Source organism: Ictalurus punctatus, chromosome 3, assembly GCF_001660625.3.
Source record: "Ictalurus punctatus breed USDA103 chromosome 3, Coco_2.0, whole genome shotgun sequence".
Lineage (NCBI taxonomy): Eukaryota > Metazoa > Chordata > Actinopteri > Siluriformes > Ictaluridae > Ictalurus > Ictalurus punctatus.
Window position 1 is genome coordinate 9024460 of NC_030418.2, and position 26894 is coordinate 9051353.

The following is a 26894-nucleotide window of genomic DNA, read 5'->3' on the forward strand; positions in this document are numbered from 1 at the left end:
GTGAATACAAATGTCTATGGATTTGGGTGAGGTTTCGCACATAATCCTGCATTTCACCCTCCAATTGTGCCAAAGACGGCCCTGTGTATGGACCTCGGGTGAACGCCATGGGCATTGAGCGCCCAGTAAGCATTTCATGAGGAGTCAAGTGCGTCATACGATTGGTCTGTGAACGCATCTTCATCAATGCCAGTGGTAAGACCCAGTTTAGGTGAGAGCTCTCGCATATTTTCACCAGTTTACTAAGTAGGGTACCTATGTTAGTAGAACAGTGTGCTAGCTTGTTTTTGCAGTTTTCAGAGGCTGAGTAATAAGCCCCACTTCTGCAGTATGACAGCATGTTGCTCATATCAGAGGGGGAAAAACCTGATGAGCTCTTTGCCCAACTAATGGTGCAGAATATTTAGGTTTCTCAGGTCCTGCAATGATGATTGTATTCAGGTATTGGCCTTGAAGTCTCTCTTATAGATTAGTATATCCGATAATCCATATTCCTCCATATTGCACTAATTCATTATATAATTAGAGTTCTATTATTACTATGGAAAGCACCCTCTAGGAAGACTTGAACATTTACAGTGGCATAATATTTTCTGCACAATCTATATCAAAATTGTCTATTAAATTTTTTAAATTTACATATAACTGAAAAGAGCAGGAACACAATAAAAAATATGTGAACAAGAAAAAAAAGAAGCTTTTTCTATGTATAGGATTTTAGAACAACTGTTGCAAATTGAACAGTCAGCTCAGTCTACTGTATACCCAAAGAGGTCTTCTGTCCCACTAGGTGTGGGGCGGTTGTTTTCCTGAAGTATCAGTTGTTTTCCTGATACTTCATCAACATCATAAAAGTAAGGGGCCAGGGCTTTACTGCCTTCTTAACTACAATTCCAGTGAGTGGCTGGCAGTGACTGAGCGCATTCCATACAACTCCTCACATAGCAAAAAAGTACAACAACCAGGGGATGAAAGGCGCTATTGACATTTGTAGCCTGTATTTTAATGAGACGGAAAAACCAGACCTTCTCACTTGACAGCAGTGACCAACCTCACTAATGCTCTTGTACCTGAATTAGCACAAATCCGCACAGCTTTGCCCTACAATCAAGTGGAAGCTGTTATAGCAGCAAAGCGGAATTCAACTTCATGGTAATGCCCATGGTTTTGGAATGTTTGCATATGGGCGTCATGGTCAGGTGTCCACATACTTTTGGCCATATGTGTAGTGTATACCCATACCCAGGCTCATATCTAAAACTTGTATTATCTAGTAGTTTTAATGGGAAATAAGCATGAATGTGTCTATATAATTGTATGAAAACTATTATTCAGGAACAGAGTTGGGTGTAAAGTAACAAAGTAATGTGTTACTGTAATCTAATTACTTTTTCTGATAAAGTAGTAATGTAACAGATTACATTTTAAATTTATGTAATTTGATACAGTTACTGATGTCAATAAAATTACATTACTTGTGTTACAATTTTATTATTAAGAAAACAATATTAAGTAAAATGCATTTTTAAAATAAATCACATTTTGTCCCAAAGATTTTTTCTTTAGCAGCAAATAATTCTCCACTTGGTTTGTCACTACATAACTGAACGTCAATAAAAGAAGATCGCCTGTAATTTTATATCTTCAGTGAACGGAGGTGAGACCAATCAGACAGGGTTTACAGGAAAATATGTGGAAACACTTGTGTCTTATTGGCTGACAGTTCTTAATTCTGCCAAATGCTAGCTCACACAGTCAGTATGAGGGAAAATGGATAAACACTGATTTTATTTTAAACCAGTAAATGGGTTGAAACTGAAACAGTAACATCCTCTGATGCTGAACAGGAAAACAAGGTGTGTAAATGTCTACATGAGTTCCAGTTTACATGAACATGATATGAGCAGAGCATAAGGAAAGATAATGTACTCTGCATGGCACTGTAGCAGGTAAACCCATACAATGATAGCTTAGCCTCCCCTTGGCTAGCGATATCAAAATAGCCTAGTTAGAAAAGTTTTATATTTTATCAGTCTGGTAGTTCAACAAACCGTGACAATACCCGAGGCAAGTGTTACGATAAATCCAACTTTTCTGATAATGTCAAAATGACTGAAAGAACTATGAGTTTCACTTTGTAGTGTATTTTTGTAGGTTTGATAGGTTTTGAAAGTTACGTGAATGTAAAGTAATTAGTAATCTTATTACTTTTTACATGCAGTAATCAGTAATGTAATCAGATTACATTTTTAAAGCAGTAATTAGTAATCTGTAGTGGATTACTTTTTTAGAGTAACTTACTGTTACTCACAGGTGTTACACTGTTCAGGAACATGTTTTAAAAAGACTTCTGTAAGATCTAAAGTTATATTCTTCTATACTGAAAAAGCTGCAGCAGAGGTGTGCACATAAACAGATCTATATAGCTAACATGAAACAAATCCACACTAACAATCCTAAATGTCCTGGAGGTGTCTAAAGATGCGACACTATATGTATTTCAGTTCCAAACATATCAACCTGTCCTTCGGTAATGTACATGATGATTAGAAACTGTTTGGGATTAATGGTGAAACTAAGAAAGCTCGTCAGCTGCTTACTTCAGCGGTTTCATGCTACTGAGGAACTCACAGAGCAGATTTGATCCCACTTGCCCAATTCCCAAACCATAATACACTCCCTCACCTGTGCACAGACACATCTTAAGACAGTAATTTGTCATTTGGGAGAAATCTGCCCATATATCTTCAATTTATAGACAGGAACATTCCTGGGGGAGAATATGTAATGACAGCTGCACTCCCATCTGCTTAAGCCTGCTGAATAAACCAAAGTCTTAAAATTATTAACAGGGCCAAATCCATTACACATTCTCTCACTGTGTGAGGATACACGGTGGAAAAGGGCCTTGCAGTGGGGTCTTCAGAAAAGTTTTGCAGCTAGCATAACTTTTGAACAACTCTTGAACTGAGGTTTGAACATGTTGTTTTATGTTCAGGTTAAAGGCACCCTGAAAATCAGTGATGATATTAATGATTTTGCAATTGACTATAAATAAACTATAAACTATATTTTAACTATAAAATATAAAAATAAAGCTAGTTGAGACTACTAGGACATTACTGTGATACTTTCATATGCATTTCTAAAGCAAGTTTGATGCTTGCAATCCAAGATCTCCGGAGAAAAAATGAAATGAGGACATGTTGAAGAAAAAGTATATGAAGAAAGATGTAGGGAAAACCCTCCCAGACCTCAGTGGCAAGGGGCCAGGCTTACAGCAGAGTGTGACTTTCACAAGCACAATTTGTCCTGTATAGTCTGGTGAGGGTAAATAAAAGTCTCTTTTCTTGATTAATCTAGCCATCAGTATGAAGCAAGGTGAAGGAAAGGCAGCACAAATGAGAAGGAAGTATGTCAGCAGTAGTGCTGCACGATTAATCATATTGCAATCACAATCGCGATGTCATCCTGTGCGATTATATGATTGCAAAATGCTGCGATTTTATTAAATAAATAAGTGCATGTGTGGACGTGACAACCTATTCTCTCTCAGAGCTGTTTGCCCATTTTCTACACCGCTAATAAAAAGATGACCAGTCAGTCTCAGTTTAGGTAGTGGCACATGTGGCACATATGGTCATGTCATGTGACTTTCCATTGTGCAGCATGGAGACCAGGTAAAGATGGATGCTGAGCAGACCAACACTGAACTGGTGGCCAGAAAAAATGCTACCTCTATTATATGGCGATATTTTAACTTTAAGATAACAGACACTGAGCAGAGAGAGGTACTGTGCAAAATTTGCTAAATTAAAGTTGCTACATCACATGGCAACACAACAAATTTAAATCAGCACCTGAAACAGCACAGAGAAAAGTATGATGAATGCATGATGGTGAAAGCCCATCAACATTTTCAGTAAACATAACAATAAAATAATCAACATTTTCAGTAAATATATTTCCAATGAGTTTTCACCAGACTTCGGTATTAATTCAAACCACACATATAAAGAAATCCAAACATTAAAGTCCGTAAATGAAGTTGTGTGTAATAAAGTGGAACGAGACAGAAAAAAGTATTGAACACCCTAGGTGAAATTTATTTAATACTTAGTGGAGAAGCCTTTGTTTGTAATGACAGCTTCAAGATGCTTCCTGTATGAAGAAATTAATCGGCCATAATTTTGCTCTCCCAGTATTTCACAGGTTTGTCTAAATGAATTGTAGCAAACTTTAAACGCCTTTTCTTTAGTAATGGAGTCTTGTGGGATGAGTGTGAGCAGTAGAGTGCATTGCCTGTTGTTTTCTCTGTGATGATGGTACCTGCTGCCTCCAAGTGTTTCTGGAGCTCTTTCCGAGTGGTCCTTGGCTCTTGGACTACTCTTCTAACTATTCTTCCTACTCCCTGGTCATAAATCTTGCAAGGAGCTCCTGTGCATGGCCAGTTGATGATGGAGTGATGTTGCTTCCACTTGCAGATAACGGCCCCAGTGATGCATACTGGAGGATTCAGAAGTTTTGAAATATGTCTATATCTGATTCCATCAATATGTTCCGCAAAAATAAGGTTGCGAAGGTCTTGGGAGAGCTCTTTACTTTTACCCATCATGAGATGTTTCTTGGTAATGAAAAGCGTTTTTATAGACCATCAATATACTAACCCAGCTGATATTAATTTGCACAGATAGGAGGTATAATTACTTACAGATTTCAGCTGGTTCCTTGCCTTTAGAACTGCCTTTTGTTAGCATGTTAAATAATTTTTTCCTGTGTTATTCCACTTTATTACTCATAATTTTATTTATGGAAGAGAGAGAAATAGTTTGTATATGTTGTTAAACCTTATTTTGACAGGTCTAGGTCAAAGGTCAAGATCATTATCATCAATCAGATTTATGTTGACAGGTCTTGACAGGTGTAGGTCAAAGGTCATCACCAGCTGTCATTATCTTGACAGGTGTAATTAAAGATATATATTGTTACACATTCTTTCCCATAGATTAATCATTGATTTTGACAGGCGTAGGTCAAAGGTCATCACCAGCTGTCATTATCTTGACAGGTGTAGGTCATTACAAACTGTCATTATCGTAATAGTTGTCGTTAGCGATCATCACCAGCTGTCATTATCGTAAAAGGTGTAGGTCATTACCAACCGTCATTATCTTAACAGCTGTCGTTAACAGTCATCACCAACTGTCATTATTGTAACAGGTGAAGGTTAAAAATGGATAATGTTACACGTTCTTTCCCATAGATTAATCATTGATCTTGACAGGCGTAGTTAAAGATATATAATGTTACATGTGTTAGGTTTGTTGTAATCTGTTGCGTTTCCACACATCTGTTTAAATATTTAGGACACAGCTAATTGATTATTATCAGTAGTAAACTTTAAATACGGTTCTGGTGAATTCTCACATACACAAACACACATGTTCTTTCACATAGAATGTATTCATACATAGTATGGTCATGTGCATTCCACACACACACACACACACACACACATGCACACACGCACACACACACACACACACATGCGCACATGCACACACACACACATCCGGTAGGTGTCTGTATAAACACCATAAATTTATAGAAGAAGAAGAAGAAGAAGGACCTCACAAAAAAGCTCACTCTTTTTTGGGAAGATTAGAAAAAAATTTAGGGCATGAAAATATTCAATATTGGGTAATGTCAAACGGATGTACAGCCGGCTTGATTTTTTTGATGCAGAAAAAGGAACCAGTTTGCTTTTCAAGTTCTCGGTGCCGGGTCACATCCACTGGAGCCATGCTACAGAGAGCGTAACTTTTAACGAGGGTGACTGGAAAAAGTTCAGAAAATGGTGCAAGGATTTTGACTACATTGTTAGAATGGACTTCTTTTCCCGGGATGCGTAAATGGAGCACTACATCTCTGCAATGTAAATACCACATCAGAGCAACAAATTTCTCCAAGAACCAGGTTTCACTGGACTGCATTGCTGTATTAATCAGTTACGACGCACCTGATAACAAAGAGAACTGTGAAGTGAGGTATGAACGGCCAGCTGGCATGATCTACAACGCTACTTCCATCAAATCGATGAATTATTCCAAAAAATTGGAACAAACAAAGAAATAGCGAAAATAAAAGTAAGGCTACAAGATCTCTTCTGAGATCATCAATATACTACTCTTGAGCAGAAACTCCACCTTCCCCAAGACTTCCCCACATGATATATAAATGAGTCAGACTACATATCAAGTCAAAGCATTCTGAGCATGAACAAGCAATATGGTTTGTGAACTCAGACCCGTTTTCTACAACTCTGATGCTACCCTGTATGATGATGATGATATGACCAGTTTGGGTTTTGAAGACTGTGAAAATCTAGGAAAAAGAAATCTGACCTATCTGACAACGAATGAGGAAACCGACGGGTGTATAACCAACACCGTGCTAGCCATCATATGTGCGGTTATGGGAGAACTGCAGGACAGAATTATCCAACAAGATCTGAAGGACAACTGCCACGGCTGCGCGATCGATCATCCGAGTCAACTCCAACACGTGTTTGTTCGATCCTGACGAGTACTATCTGTACCTAAACACCTACAGATTGCTGAAAAAACTGTTTAAACCATGGTTCAAATACACGTTGGCAAGAGATCTGAAATTGTGTGGTATCAGATACACTCCATCCCTGGAAAAAATTCAAGGTATCGCTGAAGCCATCGTGTGTGAATGGCAAGACGAGCCTCACATCAAAACCAAGCTGAATGAGGTCGAGGAGAAAACAAAGACATTTTCAACGAGTAGGTGTACGAAGACATTGTGGACTACAGGACCTTTCACTCATTTCTGGAACCCACTGACCCGCCGCATACATGGGAAACTTCAAAACAAGCCACATCTATTCTGACTGTGAGAAAAGCCTGAAGCCAAACAAAACAAAATGCTGAAGACATTTGTAAATAACGTGTGTCCTTAACACATTTGTGTGTATCAAGTTTTATCTTACCTGTATTGCTCAAACATTTGAATGTAAAACTAATCATATATCTAAACCTGTGTGTGATTTAAAATTGTTTAGAATGGAAAATGTTACTTTGATTGAGTATGTAATACCATGCTCATGTGCTCTGAGATAAAATGTTTAATCTACACTTGCGTTTGATCATTCTTGTCTTGACACTCGAAATGAATGAACGATTGATGAAGAATATATATTATACACCATCAGAACCTGGTTCAGAGTTTGCAAAGAGCTATTGTTGAGAAAATGAGCTAATGATACTGAAATAAAAAACTGGTTAGCAGAGCAGGATGCGTACAGTCTACATAAACCAGTATCTACAAAGTTTAAAAGAAACAAGTATTTTAAAGAACATCGATGAACAATGGCAGGCTGATTTAGTCGATATGAGCAACCTGTCAGAGAGTAATGACAACATGAAATTTATTATCACGTGCATACATATTTTATCCAAATATGCCTGGGTACGTGTGTTACGAGACAAGACCGGCCTTGAGGTAACTAAAGCCTTTGATTCCATTCTAAAGGAAGGTAGAGTCCCCAAAAAACTACAAACTGACCAAGGGGAGGAGTTTTTTGAAAAAAAAAAAACATTAATGAAAAACATGACATTGTTCACTTTGCTACGGGTACGGGGCAAAAAGCATCGGTGTGTGAAAGGTTCAGCAGAACTCTAAAGACCAGGATGTGGAGATATTTTACCGCTTTTAACACGAGAACATACACCAACAAAGTACAGGATTTGATTCAAGCGTACAATCACAATTACCATTCCAGCATCAAAATAAAACCCGTCGAGGTCAACGAAGCCAATTCCTTCAGAATATTTAAAACCTTCTACGGACTGTTCTCACCTAAATTAAAGAAACTAAAATTCAAGTTTAAAGTCGGTGATATCGTTATAATTTCCCGTTTAAAAAGACAGTTTTAAAAAGGATACAAGCAAAACTTTACGGATGAATATTTTGCAATCTCTGAACAGATACTGAGAGATCCCCCAGTATATAAATTACAAGACTATGATGGTGAAAAAATTGTGGGAACATTTTATGAACCCGAGTTCATAAGGAAAGACAAGACGTTTAAAATCGAGAAAATCTTGTCTGAAAAGACCCAAAACCGGAAAAAGTTTGCCTGGTGAAATGGGTGGGTTGGCCCGATAAATTTAACTCCTTGGTTCCGGTCAAAGATGTAGTTAACATAACAAAAGGCTCGTTGTGAACAAAACTGAAATCTATATTCATTGAACCATGGAAGAATATGGATTCTTTGTGACCCTTCCAAGCAACGCGCCATTGGATATTTACCCTAATAATTAGCGCATTACACTACTAAATTCGCCAAACCAATCGATTTGAACGAAATATGGGAAGTCTTGCTCGCAGAGGTTCAATATATCCAGAGTTGGTACTCATTAAAAAAGGAAGACTGTCTATGTCATATTATCCAGAGGGATGGAAAGAAAACACAAAACAGTAACTTTATTATCACTCGAGGATATTCGGCGCGATGTATCGTGTGTTTCTGTGTTTTCCGCCATACCCGTAGCAAGCTTTGATCATTGTGTTTCACATTCCATGGTTTTTGGTCCTGTTTTCTTCCTCGTGGTTCTGATTCTTGTTTTGCCTAGTTTTGCTTCTTTTTTTATCTTTAGTTAAAGAACCTAGGTGATGTAGTGTACTTTAAAAACACAGTCAATAATCTTTGATTGTTGTACCATGTAGGGTACATTGTAGGGTACATTTACACTGTAGTTTGAGGAATTTAAAATATATATATATTTTTTTTACTTTAACAATTAGCATTTTAAAATTATTTTTGAGTGGCTGATCACACACATATCTGTATACAAACATATACTGTTCTGAAAAAAACAACAACAAATGAGTAAACTGTAATTTCTTACTAAGGGTGGCATAGTAGGTATCCATCCATACCCAGTGAATTCTCACCCATCCATCCATTTTCCATACTTCTTATCCTACATAGGGTCGCAGGAGCACCTATCCCAGGGAACTTGTGGCACAAGGCGGGGGACACCCTGGACAGGGTGCATGGCACAATTGCACACACATTCACACACCCATTCACAACAATGCCAGTCAGCCTACAACAAGTCTTTGGACTTGGGGAGGAAACCATTGAAGTATGGGGAGAACATGCAAACAGGCAGGATTTGAACTCCCAACCCCGGAGGTGTGAGCCAAAAATGATAACTAATATTAACTACATTCTGTGTATTTGCTAATTCTTCTTAGCAAACCTGGTAGAGTTAAGGTTTATAGATAGATAGAGTTCCCATCTAGCATTAATCAGTCCCTCCAGGAATTTGTGATTGCAGAAATTAATGCAAAATCAAGCAAACTCTGCAATATTTGGAGGAGCTAGCAATTTTTCAGAATTACCGCAGATTTTCTGCAGATTTCGGCCAAGTTATGTCATGTGATGTAATCACAATGCATATTCAACCAACGCACTCTTTGATTCACATGCATTGAACATGAGCGCTGATAAAAAGGTCTCATTTACCAACAAACATCACTGAGAAAGACCGTGCAAAATAATTTTGTGAAATTGCGATTTCGTCAGTTGCAATTGCATTGCAAATTTTGAAGAAAAAAAACCCCACAGTAAAATCAAATATTTTTTCCACAACAATCGCAACAAAAAAAAATTCACATAATCCTGTACGGACTGATTAATAAAGTGTTCTCAAAAAAGTGTTATCTATTTATCTATTTTATAATGAAGCAATGTTGGTTAACCAGACATGATTCTGTACTAGATAGCGTAAAGTTTCACACTGCAAATATCATGGATGTTTGAAACATTGTTCATCCCTTGAACAAGACCCTTAACCATCAGCTACTCAGCTCTATGCCTGAATTGGAGCATCTTGCTTCTAAATGAATACTAGCCATTCAAAAATCGTCTTTCCTATTATACTGTAGAGTTATTTATTTAACTCGAACAATGACAGCCAGGTAATGCAAAGAAATGCTGTAGAGCAAAGATGCCTTCGAAAATAATGAAATTAAATGTTTCTACATGAATAAAAATACTATAAAGAGCAGTAAACTGTAATAAATTAAACAAACTCAATATTTGGTGTGAGGACCCTTTGCTTAAAAAAAAAAAAGAAAAAAAAGGGTCATCTCAGCTACAGTTTGTGCAGTTTTATAAGGAAATTAGCTGTAAGTTTTATTGAGCATCTTGCAGAACCAGACATGGTTCTTCTGGAGACGTCTGTCGCACTTGCTTCTTATTTTAGCAGCAAAATCCAGCAGCCTTCATTGTGGGTTATTTTTTTGTTTTGTGTTTTGTCTGAAACGTGTCTCTTACATAAAATGTTGCTTTCTTTACTGACATTCAAATACTTTTCTGTAAAATTTCATTTAATTTCATGTTTTGAAATCTAAAATGTTTTTGTACTGACTCAGTAATGTAGAAGTCATAAAATAAAAATCTGTAACAAAGTTTATACTAAAAAAAAGGGTGCCTAGACTTTTGCACAGTACTGTATATTTTCACCAACATATTTTGATCAGATACTCTTATTCCATATCAGTTGATCCCCTAGACCCCTAAGTTCTACATGTCTGGGATAAATGACCCATTTGTCCACCATGATGCTGGGGGTCCCCCAAGAGTTACTATAATGCTGAACCGGTCTCTTAAGTAAAATCATGCTGGTACAATTTAGAATAATGTTCTTGTTTTCAAATACAGTAAATGAAAATGCTTGTTCATTTTTGTGGCTTTCACTCCCTGTACCTTTTGTCATCCTTGCTACCAACAGCGGCTATCAAAAGCAAAACAAACGAACAAAAAGAGGTTAACACTTTTCACTGAAGAATACGTTATTGCAAACGGAGAACTTTTCTGTAATCCCTGTATGAGATTGAAATATATTCACAGATCAATTTATGACAACAGTGATTTAATGTCTCTTAATGTCTAAAAGATATTATGATGACTCAATGTGTTACACATCACTGTTCTTTCTGTTCTTAAAATATTTCACACTTAAAATGTACATTAATAAAGAATGTGTCTTGGCTTATATTTCCTGCCTAGTCTTCATACGTGATTAAATCAAATCAATTCTTAATAACGGATGTAAATTTTTAGACTCTATAAAAATGTTCAGGTAGTAGTACAGGATTAAAACAATAGCCTCTTGGTCTGGAGAAGGAGCCGGTTTTGGACCGGTCCCACCGGACCCTTCAGCTGAAGCCCAAGCCTGGTGAACGACCACAAGCTATTGTGTGCAGATTCCACTATCACAGTGACTGTGTTGACATTTTACGCCGTGCGAGAGAGCTCCAGAGGATTAAAGTGAGGTATTTGACCATCTCCGTTTTCCTTGACTACACAGCCAAGACAGCCCGGGCCCGGGCCGCGTTTAACGAGGTTTGGCGTCAACTGTGTGGTATTGAGGGCGCTCGCTATGGAATACTTCACCCAGCTCGGCTTCGCATTACATATAATGGTGTTCAGAAGGACTTTCTTTCAGCGGAGGAAGAAGGAGACTATGTTAAACTCTTGATATCGGGGTGAACTGCATCACCTACACAGTGGAGTCTTTTTTGCTCTTCTATTATTTTTATTTTTTGCACTCGGCCTTCCAGCTCTACAGATTTCGGATTTTTATTGAAGATATTGTCGTTGCATTACTTCACCTAGATTTTGTGGACTCACTCCTCTTAAATTTACTTCTGTATTAATGTGCTTCTCTGTTTTGATGCTCTGACTGGGTTAGAGTTTCTGTTTATTTAATTTTATTAGTGTTATCTCCTCTACTTTACGTGCTACACTGTTATATTATTTGTTACAAGTCTTTAAAAGGTAAGGACATTATATTTATTATTGTGTGCAGACTGTTTATCAGTCTTGGTAATTTTGTTGGTTACTTCGGCTTACTCTCCGAGTTGTTTTCACATTGTGGACAACGTTTGGTTTTTGTAGGATACACTGCTGTCTCATTTGTTTATGGAGACTTTTAGTGTGGGTGTTTGGAGGATTGTGAGAGAAAGCAGAACATGCCAATGCTTTGAAAGATGTAATGTTATTTAATTGCGAATCTGTTTTTAGAGGAATTAAACCTAACATGGTGAACAAATTATATTATAGAATTCAGGCAATTTTACTGGGGTTATCTCATACAGTGTAGCAAGTAATAATCTGGAAAAACCTTTGTAATATCACAGTCTAAAACTGTATTTACAGAGAAACAAATAGGTAAATGAATCACATGTAAATGAATCATACATAAATGAATCACCAGAAAATGTAGCACTTGAATATGAATCACCAGAAAATGAATCACATTTAATCATACGTAAATGAATCACATGAAAATGTAACACTTGAATATGAATCTCATGACTATGAATCTCATGAAAATGAATCACATGTAAATGAATCACACGTAAATGAATCACATGTAAATGAACCATATGAAAATGAATAAATAAATTAAAGACAAAACAACAGCCCCATCTGCTGGAGAAATACACTCAATGTGCCTACTAACTTCCTAAACAATTGTGAAATATTATACTATAGGTTACATGCCATTTTTAAATACTAGTTAATACTGTAGTGTGTATGTTTAGGTATAGCCAATCTGTTGTAAGACACATGGCCCTGAAAGACTACAGAGCATTTTTAACAAGAAATTCATCGATTTGTATTTTATTCCTGTTTTTACAATTTGTAGGCTACATTTAATGGTGGTATGTTCTTCCATCCAGCCTAGCCCCCCCCTAAAATAAAGAGTGTTTACAAATTTCTATTATTTGAATTAATCATTTAAAAAAAAGTTTATCATTGTATTATTGCTATGTATTATGTCTAACACATAGACTCATTACAAGTAATAATTATACATCCGTTTTCCAAATTGTTTATCCTACACAGGGTCAGGGTAATCATTATTCATAATAAAGTGAGCATTTTCATTTAACAATATCAAGGTCAAACTAAATAAATACAAATCTAACTTGAGATGGCAGTTAAAATACTTAACTAGTGTTCACATAAATATAAAAGGCAGAACTTTGAGTACACAAACCCTTAGTTTTGAGAGTTTAAAAAAAAACTTGTAATATGATTCATATTTAAGCATTGGAATTTCTCTACACACAATGGCCGCACCTGACTTCACATTTATATAAAACTAAAGGAAATAAAGATTATGCACAGCTGATGAAGCTTCTTGCTGTATTCACATAGATCCCCCCAACCACCCCCCACTATGTGACCAGATTTGTTCAATTAAGCAGTACAAGAAATCAACACCCTTTATCTCATTTTGGTTTAAAGCCCAATTTCACAACAAAATTTTATTTGAATATTTTTGCTTTATGTAAAAATCATATCTGAGGTTAGAATTTAGACAAGGCAAAAAAATCTAAATATAATATTCATAATTCTGTGCAACTATATGAGAACTAAAAGGACACTGGACTATCAAATTACTGAATGATTTAGTGAAAAAATAGCAAAGAATGAGCCAAGTTGCCCAAGTTAAACATTTATTAGAAAGTTTGAAAGGAACAGAAAGACAGAATTATGAAAATATGAACATGTGAAAGATTAACACATATTTATGCCAATTCCTCTTCTTCCTCAAACTCGCCCTCCTCTTCAGCTGTGGCATCCTGGTACTGCTGGTACTCAGACACAAGATCATTCATGTTGCTCTCTGCCTCAGTGAACTCCATCTCATCCATTCCTTCTCCTGTGTACCAATGCAGGAAGGCCTTTCTCCTGAACATGGCTGTGAACTGCTCCGAGATGCGCTTGAACAGCTCCTGGATGGCTGTGCTGTTGCCAATGAAGGTGGCAGCCATCTTAAGCCCTCTTGGTGGGATGTCACATACAGCTGTTTTGACATTGTTGGGGATCCATTCCACAAAATAGCTGCTGTTTTTGTTTTGCACATTGAGCATCTGCTCATCCACCTCTTTCATAGACATGCGGCCCCGGAAGATAGCAGCCACGGTCAGGTAGCGGCCATGACGTGGATCACACGCTGCCATCATATTCTTCGCATCAAACATCTGTTGTGTTAGTTCAGGCACGGTGAGCGCACGGTACTGCTGGCTCCCCCTGCTGGTGAGTGGGGCAAAACCAGGCATGAAAAAGTGCAGACGAGGGAAGGGCACCATATTTACAGCCAGTTTTCGCAGGTCAGCATTGAGCTGCCCAGGAAAACGGAGGCAGGTGGTTACACCACTCATGGTGGCAGAAACAAGATGGTTGAGATCGCCATAAGTGGGAGTTGTGAGCTTTAAAGTACGGAAACAGATGTCATAAAGTGCTTCATTATCAATGCAGTACGTTTCATCGGTGTTCTCCACCAGTTGGTGCACAGACAGAGTGGCATTGTAGGGCTCCACCACAGTGTCTGAGACTTTAGGAGATGGTACAACACTGAACGTGTTCATGATGCGGTCGGGATACTCCTCACGGATCTTGCTGATGAGCAGTGTGCCCATGCCCGATCCGGTGCCCCCACCCAAGGAGTGAGTGAGCTGGAAGCCCTGTAGGCAGTCACAGCTCTCAGCCTCCTTACGCACAACATCCAGCACTGAGTCCACCAGCTCAGCACCTTCAGTATAATGGCCTTTGGCCCAGTTGTTTCCAGCACCACTCTGACCTGTGAAATGCAGGACAATAAGGCTAAATTACAACATAAAGGCACCACAAACATGCCATTTTAAACAATTAAAGCGAACTATATAAAAATGTGTGCTTAATACATGCATTACTATCCAAAAGAAAATATCCAGATCTTTGAATGCATTTTTTTTTTTAATTTTCTAGATACACCTTAAGAAATATATGTTATATACATTGGTTATGACCTACATATCTAAAATGAGAAAAATCTACTATTCAATCTTCATTCAATGTCACCTTGCATTTTTTTCCCTTATTTCTCTAAATTTGTATTATATTTGGTAAACTGGACCCTCTGCCTGCATTCATCCACTCATTCAGTGTTGCTTATGTGCATAACAAAATTTGGCCCAGACACAAGATATAATAAATAAAAAGCTGTGTTCATGTTGGGCAAAATATTACTTTAGGGCAGATATTTTACATCTGTATCCAGCCATCTCCCCCCACCACCAACTAGAAGAACATTTTATATCAGTAGCACTTTAAAGGCCATGTAAGAAATACTTAGTTTTCATTCACGGGTTCAACAGGACAGCTGAACAGTCTTACAATATTTTGAAGGATTCTGAAAAGTAAAACTTTGCTCATTCACACATTTAATCATTTAGGAAATTCTACATATTACTTGCTCAAATATTCCCTGGATATCCCAGATCTCTCCATAACCCCTTAAAAACAAAAACTTGTGCATTCATGCACTGTGTATGTGTGACAACAGACTGTCTAAAAAGGAATTAGGTAAGCTGTTTGTATAATATTGAATTATTGTGAAGGATCTGAAGACAATATGTAAGGGAATGGGACTTATTTCAGAGTGAAACTGCATATTTGGGTTTGGGTATGGAGATTAGAAATCAGAATTTGACTGGTTTACAGAAAATGGGCATGTCTTTGCAAACAGTATTTATTATTATTATTATTATTATTATTATTATTATTATTATTATCATCATCATCATCATTTTAATAATTTTTTAAAAATAATTTAATCATCCCACCATTTAGCCAAAATTCAGAGGCAGGGGAAAAAACCTAAACCAAAATAAATAAATATATCACAATGTGATCAGTACACCTGAGTCATGCACAATGTGACAAAGGAGATGAGCAAACAAGGATATATATTTCAATCATTAAAAATAAAATGAAATATAATTGTCACCCACCAAAAACGAAGTTGTCTGGTCTGAAGACTTGGCCAAAAGGACCAGATCTTACAGAGTCCATGGTCCCTGGCTCCAAGTCCACCAGTACAGCCCGGGGAACATACTTTCCACCTGTTTCACCACAGGACACACTATCACTACATCCAGTTAAGCATTTAAGGTGAGTAATTAAACCGTAAGCTTATTTGGACAAAAAGTGAAGCTATGAATAGCCGGGTTTACCAGTGGCTTCGTTGTAATACACGTTAATCCGCTCCAGCTGCAGGTCGCTGTCACCGTGGTAGGTACCGGTCGGGTCGATTCCGTGTTCATCACTGATCACCTCCCAAAACTACAACAGCATCAAATTACAAAACCAGACCGTTATTATAGTCAGCGGTTACTACAGCGTGTTCGTAATGTAAACAAGATAGCTCGAGCAGCGCAGTCAAGTCATCGGTAGCAATTTCAAATAAAAACAAACAAACAAAAAAGAAGCTATTTTTGACCTAAACCCTGAAATAAATCAGCCACGTCGTAGTTAATGTTCAGTTCACCACTTTTTTTCCACTGAAGTTAACCAACTAATAAAACTAAACGGTAAGAATTGTAATAATATTCATGGTTTAAACTTACTTTTGCACCAATTTGATTCCCACACTGACCAGCTTGCATGTGAACGATTTCCCTCATTTTAAGAAGCGTTTACTAAACACAAACCTTAACCTCAAACACACTCGTCCTCACACTTGTAAGCGTGTTGTATCACGGACTTTGATTAGCCACCAAAAAATGCGTTCCGTCTCTATAGTGACGGGAATTCTGACTCGTTTTTGTGAATCAGATCAGATTCAGCTCAGCTCACCAATAAGATCCGACTCTTTCGACTCCAAATGGCTCAATGACATTTTATCGATATTTGTGAAGGTTCTTCTTTGTTCAACTATGGCTGAAATTGTTTAGTGAAATCTAACTCCACCCTCTAATTAACAAAAAACAAACAAAACTTTACATTGCATTATATACTGTACAATGCATTTGAATAACTGTTTCAGCAAGGGAGCACACATGCACATCCATAAAAACAGTAAGCATCCCTGCACTGTTATTCTGTTCTGTTTTATCTGTGCTTCAGTATGAAGATTTATTTCCATTTATCCTGCTACGTGCATTAACTTCCCTCAGACACATTGAGTCAAACACACCATTCGTGCAAACAGCTCAAATGATGAAGACATTTTCATGGAGGTATTTAAGCAGTTACATTGCCTATATCCAGTAAACAAATTTAAACAAACTTTTCTTTTCATGAAATCACACACCAATTTACTATTCCTACAGTGCATCCGGAAAGTATTCACAGCGCTTCACTTTTCCCACATTTTGTTATGTTACAGCCTTATTACAAAATGGATTAAATTCATTATTTTCCTCAAAATTCTACAAACAATAACCCATAATGACAACATGAATGAAATTTGTTTGAAATCTTTAGCAAAATTTATTAAAGCAAATTTATTAAAAATAAAAAACAAAAAAAAGCACATGTACATAAGTATTCACAGCCTTTGCTCAATACTTGGTTGAAGCACCTTTGGCACCAATTACAGCCTCAAGTCTTTTTGAGTATGATGCTACAAGCTTGGCACACCTATTTTTGGGCAGTTTCTCCCATTCTTCTTTGCAGGACCTCTCAAGCTCCATCAGGTTGGAGGGGGAGCGTCGGTGCACAGCCATTTTCAGATCTCTCCAGAGATGTTCAATCGGGTTCAAGTCTGGGCTCTGGCTGGGTCACTCAAGGACATTCACAGAGTTGTCCTGTAGCCACTCCTTTGTTATCTTGGCTGTGTGCTTAAGGTCGTTGTCCTGTTGGAAGATGAACCTTCGCCCCAGTCTGAGGTCCAGAGTGCTCTGGAGCAGGTTTTCATCAAGGATGTCTCTGTACATTGCTGCATTCATCTTTTCCTCAATCCTGACTAGTCTCCCAGTTCCTGCCGCTGAAAAACGTCCCCACAGCACAATGTTGCCACCATCATGCTTCACTGTAGGAATGGTATTGGCCAAGTGATGACTGGTGCCTGGTTTCCTCCAGATAGGATGCTTGCCATTCAGGCCAAAGAGTTAAATTTTTGTTCAATCTTTGGTCTGAGAGTCCTTCAGGTGCCTTCTGGCAAACTCCAGGCAGGCTGTCATGTGCCTTTTACTAAGGAGTGGCTTCTATCTGGCCACTCTACCATTCAGGCCTGATTGATGGAGTTCTGCAGAGATGGTTGTTCTTCTGGAAGTTTCTCCTCTCTCCACAGAGACATGCTGGAGCTCTGTCAGAGTGACCATCGGGTTTTTGGTCACCTCCCCGACTAAGGCTCTTCTACCCCCGATCGCTCAGTTTGGCCGTCCGGCCAGCTCTAGGAAGAGTCCTGGTGGTTCCAGACTTCTTCCATTTACGGATGATGGAGGCCACTGTGCTCATTGGGATCGTCAATGCTGCAGAAATGTTTCTGTACCCTTCCCCAGATCTGCGCCTCAATACAATCCTGTCTCAGAGTTCTCCAGACAATTCCTTGGACTTCATGGCTTGGTTTGTGCTCTGACATGCATTGTTAATTGTGGGACCTTATATAGATAGGTGTGTGCCTTTCCAAATCATGTCCAATCAGCTGAATTTACCACAGCTGGTAGTCAAGTTGTAGAAACATCTCAAGGATAATCAGTGGAAACAGGATGCACCTGAGCTCAATTTTGAGTGTCATGGCAAAGGCTGTGAATACTTATGTAAATGTGCTTTTTTTGTTTTTATTTTTTAACAAATTTGCAAAGATTTCAAACAAACTTCTTTCATGTTGTCATTATGGGGTATTGTTTATAGAATTTTGAGGAAAATAATTAATTTAATCATTTTGGAATAAGGCTGTAATATAACAAAATGTGGGAAAAGTGAAGTGCTTTGAATACTTTCCAGATGCACTGTACTGCTGTACATGATGAAACAGAAAGGCTATCCAGAGTTACTATGTGATCAGAAAGCTTACTTCTAGTTACACGTGATCCTAATATAAGTACTTCTGTTTCATCAGAATTAAGTAAAAGGAAGTTAGTTAGCATCCAACGTCTAATTTCCTTTACACATTCTTCAACTTTATTAAGCTGCGGTCTGTCCTCTGGCTCCGCTGAAAAATACAACTGTGTATCATCAGCATAACAGTGGAAACTAATTCCATGTTTACGAATAATTTAACCTAGAGGTAGCATATATAAAGTAAAAAGCAGTGGGCCTAAAACAGAAATAACCAAAGTAAGTATACAAACTGAAGCTATGCTAAAAGAACAAAAACAATTAACCTTTCTTAAAGAAATTCCTAAATCCTCTGACCAAGTATATGGCTGTGCAATCTGTCTATTAAATAAATGCCAGTCCTTCAGCCCGAAAAAGAAGGATCAAATATTCTGCCAGTAGTTTGGCACTGTGACCCAAAAAGTTGTTTTTCATCTGACATCTGAAAGCTAACTACTGTCCCAACTGCCGCACAATACTGATAATGCCCTTACACTTAAGAGGGCTGAATGGCAGACCTTGTTAAATAATATTATGTTTCGTCCTTATAATGTCTTATATTTTATAAATATATTCTTATATATCTTATATTACTTTTTGCCTTATATGCTTAATCCTTCACATGGTATTCATAAGGTGCCATAAGTTTCTGCTACTCTATGGATCATGCTAAAGTTTGAACAAAATGTTTTGACTTAATACCCGCAGCAGTTGTGTACAAGTCATTTCTTCCTAATTTGTTTATTAACTTTTAATGTATTCCTAAAGGCAATAAAAGGTTGTTGGTTTTTTTTGCCAGATTCAGATGCTCCTAAACAAATTATTATAAAGTATGAGTTTGTAACTTATCAGCAAAGACTGTTATCATTTCTAATATAATGCATTTAATATGGAAAAATATTTTCACTGAAATATGAGAGAATTTTTTTTGCACTAGTTTACATTAAATGTCTAATATTCTGTTCTGTTGGAAATATGCCTTAACTGTTCAATTATTTTGGAACCTTTAAAGATAACTCTCCTGCTTCTATACCTTTGACTTATAGTGTATATGACTGCTCACTGTCATAAACCCATACAAGGAAATAAAAAGTAATAACTTTGACTCCAGATCAGGAGTGGGTAAACAGACAGACTGGTGATCTGATCTATATTATATATACGTACTTTAGATAATGCTTCTCTGAGAGCCATGTTGGAATGTTCCCAAGTCAAAGTACTGTTGAACTCCTAAGCATTAAATCACCCCAATTACTCTTATATACTCTTTCCATGCCATCATGCTTTTTGCCTGACAAAGCCATTCACAAAACATATTTGACAGTTGGGGCCTAATTCTAAAATCACCAGATACCAAATGTACAACAGTTTTGTTTGCTGCCATCACAAAATAAAAATGTTTAAACCTTAAGCAATGTAGTCACAGAGGGTATGTACATTTGTCACACTACATTAAGGGTGGGGAACCTATACTGTGAAACAGAAATGTACTCAGTGTGTCTCCACCGATTTATTTCACATTGGAGTACAACCATTTTTCTTTTTTTTTCTTTTTTTATCATTATGGATGAAACACCTGTTTCTTTTAAAACATCATCTTTAAATGTTGAACATATGGATCTATGTGAAGGACCACCGTTATTAATCTTTGACCTACACCTGTTAAGATAATGACGGTTGGTGATGACCTTTGACCTATCTCAGGAGTGATAGCCTAAACAGGTGATATGCATGTATATGTGTGGGAATGCATATGACCATACTATGTATGAATACATTCTATGTGAAAGAACTTGTGTGTGTGGGAACGCGACAGTATACAACAAACCTAACACATGTACCATAATGATGGCTGGTGATGAACTTTTGACCTGGCTCAGGAGTGTTAGCATAAACGGGATATGCATGCATGTATGTGTGTGTGAGAGAGTCATGGTTTTGGTCGGATGTGTGTGTGTGTGTGTCCTATTTTTACTTGGATGTGTGTGTGTGTAATGCACGACCATATTATGAATGAATACATTCTATGTGAAAGAATGTGTGTGTGTCATATTTTTGGTTGGATGTGTACGGAAATTAATTATTTATTATTTCATCAGCCTTATGTATGTATGTGTGTGGAATGCACATGACCATACTATGTATGAATACATTCTATGTGAAAGAACATGTGTGTTTGTGTGTGTGGGAATGCACCAGAACTGGATTTAAAGTTTACTACTGATAATCAATTATCTATGGCCTAAATATTTAAACAGATGTGTGGGAACACAACAGATTACAACAAACCTAACACATGTAACATTATATATCTTTAACTATGCCTGTCAAGATCAATGACTAATGTATGGGAAAGAACGTGTAACATCATCCATTTTTAATCTTCAACTGTTATGATAAATTACAGTTGGTGATGATTGTTAATGACAACTTAAGAAAATGACAGTTGGTAATGACCTACACCTGTTACGATAATGACAGCTGGTGATGACCACTGACTTACGCCTGTCAAAATCAATGATTAATCAATAGTAAAGAATGTGTAACAATATACATCTTTAACTACACCAGTCAAGATAATGACGGTTGGTGATGACCTTTGACCTACACCTGTCAAGACCTGTCAACATAAATATGATTGATGTTAATAATCTTGACCTTTGACCTAGACCTGTCAAAATAATGTTTCACAAAATATACAAACTATTTCTCTCTTATGGACTTTAATGTTGTGAATTCTTAATATTTCCAGATTTCTTGAGTTAATACTGATGGCTGGAGAAAACTTCATGTGAATAATCACACTGGAAATAAGTTTACTGAAAAAAATTCACACGTTCAATACTTATTTCCCCCCACTGCTTATATATAATTCAAAATGGCATTTTCTGTATTTTTGGTCAAAGCCTGAATAAAAAAAAAAAAAAATGTATGGATGGATAGGTTCTCCTGCTTCCTCCCACTTCCCAAAAACTTGCTGGTGTGGGTGTGTGTTCGCACGCACGCACGCACACACACACACACACACACACACACACACACACGGTGCTCTGTGATAAATTGGCATCCCATCCAGTGTGTATTCCTACCTCCTTCCCAGTGTTCCCAGAGTAGGCTCCTGATCTCTTGTGACTCTGACCAAAATAAAGCATTTAATGCAGAAGAATAAAAGCATGATTATACTTCTTTCATGTTTTCACATCCACATACAATGAACTGAAAGTGGTTAGAATATTTATATTTTAATAAAAACATTTCACATAGTAATCACAGCTTGAATTGTGTTTCTAGGCAAATTCTCATAAAACAAAAGAACTTCGGTCAGCGTCTCCTCGAGAATGGACATAAGTAGATGTGAATGTTTACTTGGATATGTGCAAAAACAAACAAAAAAACAACCATGCATGAGATCTCATTACCATTACAACTTCATGTAGACTGTTTGTAAATATCTACTTCCCACTGAAATCTTATCATAAAATGTGTAAGTCAACAAAATTACATTGACAATACCAAACCTCAACCTGCTGCCAGGCAAAACAGAGGCCTAAAAGAAGAAATGGAACAATGATGAGAGAAAGCACATCAATGATGACGATACATTGTGTGCGCGTGTGTATAGTACAGTCCCAGCAGTTTGAGTTGCTCCTCAAGTCAGTTTCCTTTCCTTGGCTTGCTGTGCTTCCCCATGCTGTCTTTGGGTTTGGTGTCCTTTCCAACCCACAGTGCATTCCTGACAAACCGAGATGCTGCATCTTTGTCCAGACAAGCTGCTTGTTTCTTATCTGTGATCTCCTTTATCCTGTTCATGTTGGTCCGGATTCTCTCCTGTTGAGTTTAAAATTAGCTATGATGTGATTTTAACAATCAAAATTTATTGATAAAATCCTAAATAATAAAGATCATGTTAAGTATTACAGCTTCAGCAGTTTGTCAAAATCCATTGTCAAGTTCAAGTGTCATGGTCACAATAAATTAGGAGCAAAAATAATGGGTCTTATCACAATATTTTTTTTCTCCATCTCATATGATTTCAATATATATTGGTAATATGTACATGCATGGAGCACTTTCTTAGAAACACCTGTACACCTACTCAATGCAATGCAATTATCTAATCAGCTAACCCTAACTGCTGATTTCCTGGGATTTTTACACACAGCAATCTCTACAGTCCAGGCTGGTGTAATGGTGTGGGGAATGTTTTCTTGGAACACTCTGGGTCTGTTAATACCAAACAAACATCGCTTGAATTCCACAGCCTATTTGACTATTGATGCTGACCATGTGCATGGCTTCACAGCTACAATTTACCCATTTTCTAATGGCTACTCCCAGCATGATAATGCACCATGCCACAATGCAAACGTCCTCTTAATCTGGCTTTTAGACGTGGTTAAACAGGTGATTCGCAGCATGAAAATGCATCTGCTGGAATTGCAGGATGATGCATTCATGTCAACATGGACCAGAATCTCAAAGGGAGTATTTCCAATATCTTGTGGAATCCATGCCATTGAATCGAGGCTGTTCTGAGATCAAAGGGAGCCCTAACCAGTATTAGTACAGAGTTCCTAATAAAGTGCTCTGTGAGTATATTTACCCAATGCACAATTTTAAATCAGAATATTATTTCAAAAGCCTACCAGAGAAACTATATATTCTGTCCTTATGGTGTGTGGTTTAACACAACTAGTTAAACAGATGAGACCAGAATAAGCTGAACTGAAGGTGTGAAATGTAAACAGTAATTACACATTCTTAGTAACTAAGCATATCAGTATGTTTACATGGCACACAACTGACGTACAAAGCAATATTCACACAAAATTAGGATAAATAACCCATATGACTAATTATACTTTAGTATAATTTCTATACTTGAATTATACAAGTTCAGAAAAATAACTCAAGAAATATTCTTCGAGGCAAAAATACAACATCAGAAAGTTCTACTCACAAAAGATGACATCAAAAGCACAAAATGTGAGGATGGACAGAAGTAAATTCTCAATTACAAGCACGTGTCCAAAATTGTGTACTGTGACAGTACATAGTGCATTCGATGCAGTCCCTACTGCACGGCTGCTGAAACAGTACGTACTAATCAGTGTGTGTATGACAACTACAATCCTGGACATACTACAGCCGCCATGTTGGTATTGTCATGTGACCTTCCACATCATCATAAACACAAAAATCAGATTAAAGTGACCGCAATAACAGCAAAATGCACATCCAGAAGATTAACTGAATTAGCAATTTAATGTGGGCAGTGTTAACAGGCTGAGGTAAATTTGTTGCTGTTAGCTTGGCCAGCTAAAGCATGATAGAGCTCACAAAAAGGTTTCAAACACTGTTTTCTTGTTTAAACCTTCAACAAGTTAATTTATTCAGGTATTGTTAAACAAGTCCTGTCTAACCAAAGTTTAATACTTAAAAAGAGCCAACGCACTGTATTCTGTGATTTTTTTTTTCTGAACTTGTCCGCACCAATTATATTATGGGATTTTTGACTCGCGTAGTGTCCATCGGTTGCATACTGCAAAATCTCTCCAGAAGCAGTACATCATCCGGGTATTTCTCGCCTACTGAAAATTCGCAAATACTACCCCTCTGGCATATTGCTTTTTGCCTACCATGTAGTAGGGTAGTATGTAATTTTGGACACAGTCGTAGTTTCTTCCAAGATGGCTACACTGACCTCTAAACCCTATTATGGCATTCCAACTAACAAATCAAAATCAACGAACACTGGTTAAATTTAAACAGTGCCATCTAATGGCCATATAATGCAACAGTTATGGCATAATAGAACAGTGACAAACACTAAATCGGCGTTTCCCATTAATTATCTGGATTGTGGCAGCCCACCACAGTCTGATTTGTCCTGCCAGTTTCACAATGAACCGAAAAAAAATTTTGCGCTGCTGCTTCGGCAAAGTATCTCTCACTCCAAGTCAGTCAGACCCTCCTCCCGGTCAATCAGATCGCTTCCCTCCCCTCTGCTATACGGGCCGGTGCTTACGCACCGGAAACACCTGGCTACATTATAGCAGCAGATTCGTGGCAAATATTTGAACACATTATTTATGCTCACATGCAGTAAATTACAATTGTGAGAGGAACATAGATGTACACATGTGGAAAGGGGAGAACTCGTAGGTACAGATCTGTAAGCACAGGCAAAAATCATTCCCTACACTCACTGCTCACACGAATACTTTTTCTTGTTGTCAGCTGTGGATGGGCCCAACTGTAACCTCAAATATTGGCTAACTAATTTTTATGGAAATCAGTTCTAATTGGCTGCCTGACACTGTGACAAATCATTAGCGAAGTTATCCATTCTTTCATGATGGACATTACTTTTCATTAAACAGCCTCTCTTCATGAGAGACTTAAAAAAAATATTTTGTTGATTTTCGTTTAATAGCCTTGCAGCATATTATGTAATATGTAATTATAGGGTATCTTTTCTAGTTGTTAATAGACAGGAAGTATTCCACCAGTTTACTAACTAGCTGTTGCATTCTTGGAATGGTAATAGATTGTGATCCATTCATTCAACACTGTAAGCCAGCAATGACCTAAAAAGAGCCATCACTGAAGCTTACGAATAAGCAATGTGTAGCATATTACAGCAATTAATTATAGTTTAAGCACAGTATATCTGGTTACAAGTACAGTTGTTAGTAGGGATGTACCGAAAGTTTGGCAACCGAAATTATTCGGCCGACAATAGCAAAAAAAACACTTTCGGTGTTCGGCCAAATAAGTGAAAAGGCAGAATAAATTTGACCGAACAATGACGTGTTTGATGACGCGACCAAATAGCCTAGCAACCAGAGTGAGATGCGCGAATGTCACGATCTCCCCTTCTGGCAGCGCGCGCATGCACGAGCTACGTGCACGAGTGCTCAGCGAGCGCATGCTCTTCAAATGTCGACAACCATGACATTGTTTACTGTGGACACGTGTGTTTGTTTTGTTTCTGTTCTGTCTCCTCCCTATTTTGTCATTGGTTGTTGTTCGGGAGTGTGGTTTTATTGTTTTCAGCTGCCAGCGCTTAGCGCTGATTATATTCGGGATATATACACCTCTGTACACTATGCGGAGTATTCTGTCACGTCGCGAGATGTAGAGTACGGAAGCAGGTGCAGGTAAAGACGTATTTATTTATTTATTTATTTAAGGGCAGAAATCCAAATTACAGGCAGGCAAAGGGTCGGGCGATCGGCACACAGGCATAAACGGGGCAAAGCAGGAATCAAAGTCACGGTCACAGAAAACAGGATCAAAACACAAAACAAGAAACATGAACTGGTACTATGGACTGGGAGCGGAAAAACCAGCGGGGACTAAATGACCTAATCTATAGTTTAAACTAACTAAATCCATCAAGGAACATAACATTAACAACATATCTAACTATACTATATCTACTATACTATGAACTATATGTACTACTCCGCGAGGTGTACAGGGACGCGAGCGGTTTATATCCCGAATATAATCAGCTGTATATAACCGAATAGAACCATTTTTTGCACTCGTCAATGCACTTTTTTTGTTGTAGGCTACAGAGTATTACATTCTTTTAGCAGTCAGTTATAGGCCTAACATAGGCTATTCAAGAAAATATTTTCACATAAAAATATTTTTATTTTACTAATTTATTTATTTAAAGTTATATTGTGCCTTGTTGGTAGCCTATGCCTGCTGGAATGAAAAAAAAATGTTCAGTGTTAAATATTTTGAAGTCGTAGTTTTTGTAATTGAATTTTGCTTTGAAAAGCAAGACAAAATAGTAAAAAGCACATTTTGACTATTTAATTTATGCAATGGTGAAAAAAATTGGCAAAATAAATGGAAAAAACGTGATTTAAAAAAATGTGTTCGGTATTCAGCCAAGTTTTTCATTAAATTCGGTTTCGGCCAAGAATTTTCATTTCAGTGCATCCCTAGTTGTTAG

General features: G+C 37.5%; 2 protein-coding genes across 4 annotated transcripts in view; both read right to left on the reverse strand.

Moving 5' to 3' along the window:
- Positions 1-12336: 12336 nt before the first annotated feature.
- LOC108261046 (tubulin beta chain) lies at positions 12337-16767 on the reverse strand. Its single transcript, XM_017461860.2, has 4 exons — positions 16504-16767; positions 16111-16219; positions 15889-15999; positions 12337-14696 (listed from the first exon to the last, which is right to left on the reverse strand). The coding sequence occupies exons 1-4, from the start codon at positions 16558-16560 to the stop codon at positions 13642-13644; spliced, it is 1332 nt and encodes a 443-aa protein (XP_017317349.1). The 5' UTR covers positions 16561-16767; the 3' UTR covers positions 12337-13641.
- Positions 16768-22142: 5375 nt separating this feature from the next.
- Positions 22143-26894, reverse strand: part of c1d (C1D nuclear receptor corepressor) — an 11196-nt gene continuing 6444 nt past the window's right edge. For 2 of the 3 annotated variants that reach the window (XM_017461857.3, XM_017461858.3), the window contains exon 5: positions 22143-22747. In XM_017461857.3, coding sequence (XP_017317346.1) covers positions 22574-22747 — 174 coding nt within the window. In that variant the 3' untranslated portion in view covers positions 22143-22573. 3 annotated transcript variants of the gene reach the window in all.

Coding starts and splice junctions, on each gene's coding strand:
- LOC108261046 (XM_017461860.2), bottom strand. CDS start 16,560: ATGAGGGAAATCGTTCACATGCAAGCTGGTCAGTGTGGGAATCAAATT. Junction 16,220..16,503: donor GGAATCAAATTGGTGCAAAA/GTAAGTTTAAAC, acceptor ATGCTGTTGTAG/TTTTGGGAGGTGATCAGTGA. Junction 14,697..15,888: donor ACCAGACAACTTCGTTTTTG/GTGGGTGACAAT, acceptor TGCATTTCACAG/GTCAGAGTGGTGCTGGAAAC.